General features: G+C 46.7%; 1 protein-coding gene across 1 annotated transcript; it reads right to left on the bottom strand.

Moving 5' to 3' along the window:
• Positions 1-513: 513 nt before the first annotated feature.
• Positions 514-1,462, bottom strand: LOC306796840 (immunoglobulin alpha-2 heavy chain-like; the record flags this gene model as incomplete). Its single annotated transcript, XM_079295906.1, has 2 exons — positions 1,357-1,462; positions 514-1,226 (listed from the first exon to the last, which is right to left on the bottom strand). The coding sequence occupies exons 1-2, from the start codon at positions 1,409-1,411 to the stop codon at positions 514-516; spliced, it is 768 nt and encodes a 255-aa protein (XP_079152032.1). The 5' UTR covers positions 1,412-1,462.
• Between the last annotated feature and the right edge of the window lie 4,538 nt (positions 1,463-6,000).

Below are 6,000 nucleotides of genomic sequence, written 5' to 3'. Positions count from 1 at the left end.
GTGCCTGAATGTTTGAATGGTAAAACAGTAGATCATCTGCACAAAAAATACCTCTGCATTTGTTGTGGTGGGAGCTGAACATCTTGCATGAGACTCTGAAAAAGAAAAAGAATAAAAAGTGCCGCGCACTATAAAACCGTGTTAAGTGAGCACACACTGTCAGCCACAAAGAATAGTAGTTACAGTACCTGTACATTCACAGCGGTTTCTCTTGTTCATCATGCAGAGTAAGAACACCAGTAAGACACTCAGGATGATAGTGAATGCTAAAGCTCCACTCAAGAAATACACCAAGACAAGAGAGTCCTCCTCATCTGTAGAGAGACAGACACCAGGAGACATTACAGAGCTGAAGTCTTAAGAGGAGACACAAAAGTTAACTAATAGATATATCAACATGAATCTTCCCGAGTTGATTGCTGACAATAAGACAATATATATATTTTTACATATATTGTACATTGCCTATCATACTAACTATATGAATATGAATACAGAACAAAACCTCTCAAGTCACTCACCCTCAAAGTCCAGCTTGGTCCCGTCTCCAAACAGTATGTGTCCACACGAGGCAACAGCACAGTAGTAGGTCCCAGCATGAGACAGACTCAGGCTCTTCATCGGCAGGTTGTAGACACAGGTGTGTGTCTGTGTGTTGGGTTTCCTCTCACACTGATCATTCCTGCCTCCATCGGTGTAAATGAGTCCTGGATGAGATGCTTCAGAGTCTTTGAACCAGTAAACACTGTGTTGTCCGTCACAGGTCCCAGTGTGAACTGTACAGTTCAGAGTCACAGAGCCTCCTGGCTGGATGCTCTCAGGTGCTGACTGATGGACTAAAGTTGGGACGTTGAAACCTGAACCCTTTACACTGACAGTAGTGCCCTCCTTGAAATCCAAGTCGACTGTATAGCTACTTGCGCAGTAGTAAGTAGCTGTGTCCGAAATTTGCAGATCTGTTATCATCAAGTGATATTTACCGAATGCAGCGTCCGATGTGAAGCGTGGATTCTTGAATTCATCATGAAAAGTTGCTTTTGTGTCGTACTTGTAGAAGGTAGAGATGTGCCGTGGTTTCTGTCCAATAATCTGTTTAAACCAGTAAAGCTTTAATGCAAAAACGTCTTCATAGAAACATTGCAACGTCAAGTTTTCCCCAGTTTGAACCGATAGAAAACTATTCTCTTGATGAACAGACGAGGAGAGATTCAGATCCGTCGTCTGAACTGTAGTGATAGGAAAGACGAAGCAAATACACTTCATGATAACATGAATCAACACAACAGAAGCAATGTCACGAGGAGTGTTCACACACTTTAAAAGATCCAAACTACAATCACAAAAAACACAACTCACCCATTTTCCCCAAGAACAAACATGTCAGATAGAAGACAAACTCTGGAGATGTCATCGTGTTCAAATTCTTGTGTTGAATGAGAACAATCTAGATCCCTTCTACACGTTTCACTCACAAGACTGTTTGATTGGCCGGCAAAGAGTGACACTACATCCTATTTAGGAAACTTGATCACATGCTCACTGCCACTTATAGAGTCAAATCTGTGAGTCAAACCTATAGAGTCAAACATGTGAACCTGTTTGAGAGGCACACAGTTTCCTTAAGCCAATCAGATTGTTGATGTCAAACTTTAAAGTGTTCTCCTCTCTGCTGCTGTCAGTTGTCATTTCAGCGTTAAGCAGATGCCACCCCAGTCACCTCCAGTCAGCATCACAGTCAGGCTCATGATTCATCATCAGATTGCAACAACTCCTTTCATCACCACCACCAGTGTCTGGACTCGAGGGGGGATTAGGCCTGTTGGACCTCAGTATCCCTACCCTCGGTGATAGTACTTTAGGATGGAGTCCAATCGCCAAAAGACTTTGCACTTTTCATATTTGACGCTTGTATAATAAATCATTGTTAAATTAGAAAACAAGTCTCTCCTGATTGAAATATACTCAGCTGCAGTTCAAGCTGCAGTAGAGAGACATAACACTGTACTGTGTGCTACATTAAAGAGGATTATTTTCTTAATATTAATCATTATAAAAAATGTATTCTTCTAAGGCTCCATGAACAATCAAAATAAAATAACAATCAGGCCTCTCTGTATGACCCTAAGTGTGTATCGCTCCACCTGGTAAACTGTGGACAGGAAGAGGAGGGTCAGAACATGGATGTAAATATAACTAGACAGCTGAGTGAAATGTGGTCCAAGAAAAATAAGCGAAAATGTGGAGGAGGAATCCCAGAGATGGTGAGAAGGATCAAATATATACTGTATGCGCCCCCTGTTCAGACAAAAACACTGTTCAGTCTGCTCGTTGGAACCGGATTCAAAGACAAAGAGGAAAATAAATACGTATTTTTTATTGATGAGCATGTAATGCTACCAAAGTACTAATAACTCTACATAGTGTTAGACTAATGAAGACATTGATAAAAACATAGTCATAATCATCATATTCCATTTCTGCTAATAGATCCCCTGAAATGCCACGCACTGTACCTTTAAATCCCCCTCCTGTAAAGCCCAGTCTGCTCTGATTGGCTCATGAGGTAAATATGCAGCACTGTTGTGAAGGTAGTTCTCAAGCCGTGGGTGGAGATACTCTGATGGGGGCGGTTTATTCTGAGGAACCTGCATGTGCAAGTGGAGCCAAATCTGAAAGGCTTGTTGAATCACATGTTTTCTGATCTGGACAGCCCACAAAGAACTGTCTGAATGTCTTATTTCATAATCCAGATACCCAAATATATTTGCACAAGCACTGAACAAGATCATTTTTCATGATGTGTTGTCTTTCAGCTGCTGTTTGACTCCAGCGTTTAGAGAGGCAGCAGGTCTTTTACTGTAACCTGGCCAACAGCTTTGTGGCATCTTTCATTCATTATCATAGTTCCATCCATCCATCCATTTTCCTCCGCTTATCCGGGGTCGGGTCGCGGTGGCAGCAGGCCAAGCAGGCTGACCCAGACTTCCCTCTCACCCCGTCTTCTCCGGGGTCTCTTCCCAGTTGGACGTGCCTGGAAAACCTCCAGTGGGAGGCGTCCAGGAGGCATCCTGATGAGATTCCCGAACCACCTCAGCTGACTCCTTTCGACGCGAAGGAGTAGCGGCTCGACTCCAAGTTCCCTCCTGATGTCCGAGCTCCTTACCCTATCTCTAAGGCTGAGCCCGGCCACCCTACGGAGGAAACTCATTTCGGCCGCTTGTAGCCGTGACCTTGTCCTTTCAGTCACGACCCAGAGTTCGTGACCATAGGTGAGGGTAGGAACGTAGACCGACTTTTAAATTGAGAGCTTTGCCTTCCGGCTCAGCTCCCTCTTCACCAAGACGGTCCGGTGCACTGCCTGCTTTACTGCTGCAGCCGTACCGATCCGCCTGTCGATCTCCCGCTCCATCTTACCCTCACTCGTGAACAAGACCCCGAGATACTTGAACTCCTTCGCTTGAGGTAGGCACTCCGTCCCCACCTGGAGGGAGAAATCCACCGGTTTCCGGCAGAGCACCATGGCCTCAGATTTTGGAGGTGCTAACTCTCTCCCCGCCGCTTCACACTCGGCTGCAAACCGCCCCAGTGAATGCTGGAGGTCATGGTCCGAGGAGGCTAACAGGACCACATCATCGGCAAACAGCAGAGAGGCGATCCCGAGACCCCCGAACCTGACGTTCTCCGCCCCCAGGCTACGCCTATATATCCTGTCCATGAAAGTCACGAACAGGACCGGTGACAAAGGGCAGCCCTGGCGGAGGCCAACACCCACCGGGAACGTGTCTGACTTATTGCCGAGAATGCGGACACAGCTCCTACTGCAGTCGCACAGAGACCAGATCGCCCGTTGTAACGGGTCCGGCACCCCATACTCCCGCAGAACCCCCCACAAGAACCCCTGAGGGACCCGGTCAAAAGCCTTCTCCAAGTCCACAAAGCACATGTAGACTGGTTGGGCAAACTCGCAGAACCCCTCCAGTAGTCTTGCGAGGGTAAAGAGCTGGTCCACTGTTCCATGGCCGGGACAGAATCCACATTGCTCCTCTTGAATCTGAGGGTCGACAAATGGTCGGAGCCTCCTTTCCAGCACCCTGGCATAAGCCTTCCCCGGGAGGTTGAGTAGTGTGATACCCTGGTAATTCGAGCACACTCTCCGGTCCCCCTTTTTGAAGATGGGAACCACCACCCCGGTCTGCCAGTCCATGGGCACTGATCCCGAACCCCATGCGACATTGAAGAGGCGTGTCAGCCAGGACAGCCCAACTACCTCAGCGGCCTCTGCCAGGGATATGGGTGAGCCTCCCCCTAGGTACTCAGGCGATGCCTCCTCTGCAGAGGACATGTTGGTCGGGTTTAGGAGTTCCTCAAAGTGCTCTTGCCACCGCCCGACGATGTCCCCCGTCCATCTCAGCAGTTCCCCCCCCTGCTGACAACAGCCTGGGGTAAGCCCTAACCCTAACCCCTCCGTGCTCCAGCAGGTCCCCTATCGAAGACGCACTAGCTGAGATCTCCAACTGGACCATAGTCCGCCTGCTAAGAGCATGGAAGCAACAAAGCAAAACCGTGCCAACTCCTCATAACTTTCCTAAAGACAGGCTAAAAAACAAAAAAAATACACAAACGTACCTACATCCAAAAACACACCGACGTAACGTCAACGACCGTGACGCCACCAAGCACCCCCAAGTTCCGCCCTCCAACCCACAAAGTTCCGGGTTGCCAGGTTGCAGCGCGTCACCTCTCATCCCCTTCCACTACCTCAGGCAAACTCAACTTTCCATAGCGGCAACAGGATGACGACTCTCGCTTCCTCCCTTCAATTCCACAGTATTCCATCCCACCTCCTGGCCGGATTCAACCGTCTGTCCCTTCGCTGTCCCCTTACACCACCCTTCTTCTGCCTATACCCAGGCACCGGGTTGCCAGGTCTTCTTTCCACTGTCCCCCTCCCTGAGCGTCAACGGAACGGAACGCGGCAACGGAACGGAACGCGGCAACAGAACGCGGCATCGGAACGGAACGCGGCAATGCAGCAAGCAACAACGAATCGCAGCAACGGATCACAGCAAGCAACAATGGAACGGAACGCAACAACGGCATGCAGCAACGCAGTGCAACAATGCAGCAACTGAACGCAGCAACTGAACGCAGCAACGGAACGCAGCAACGGAACGCAGCAACGGAACGCAGCAACAGAACACAGCAACAGAACGCAGCAAGGCAGCAACGGAAATAGTTTCAAGCTCAAAGTGCTCCAAATTTCAAATATGTTTATTTTTTATCATTGATGACATGAATTTCACATACAAAAACCCACATGATATAATACGTTTTAGAAAACAACAATGAGGATGAACACAAAAAGTATAAGTTGATCTTAAAGCTAGAAGCATTTGAGTGACTTTTACAGGGTCGGATCTGAGCTTCTAAATATACTGGTTAAGACATAAAAAAACATTTATTTGTAAGAATGAACTAGATACATGGTTTATTAACCTTCTTCAGACCACACAGACAACAAATGAGTATCCTAAATATGCACATTAGCGAAGGATAGAAATATTTTATATTGGCTGCAGACTACGAAGACGATATAAAATCCTATTGATTTCCAACTAAGATATACATCTCCATTTCACTTTGAAAGAGAAAACACTGTCTTGCTCAAAAGTACAAATGTAATTTGTCCAGTTCTACTGCTTCACGCTGTAGTACACACATTCACTCCAGGTCGGATCCCTCTGTCTTCTTGATCGGTTATGCAGGTGGACACTTAAAGACGCATAATACAGGATTTCTGCATGTTGGTAACCCTGGTAACAGATCATATATAATTTGATCATTAGTAGATTAAACAATATCCAGGAAACAATGCATTGTCCAATTTGAAAAACGTGTCTGAATGGTAATTCATCAGTTCATTTAATTTAACTTTTTCCCGTTCAATACAGTTAGTTCAGTCCAAGCCAATGCAAACCAAAGCCCTAAAGTAACAGTTTG

The sequence above is a fragment of the Melanostigma gelatinosum genome, assembly GCF_949748355.1.
Source record: "Melanostigma gelatinosum genome assembly, chromosome: 23".
NCBI lineage: Eukaryota > Metazoa > Chordata > Actinopteri > Perciformes > Zoarcidae > Melanostigma > Melanostigma gelatinosum.
The sequence above is the reverse complement of the archived record's forward strand: the minus strand, read 5'-3'. Positions and strand labels throughout refer to the sequence as shown.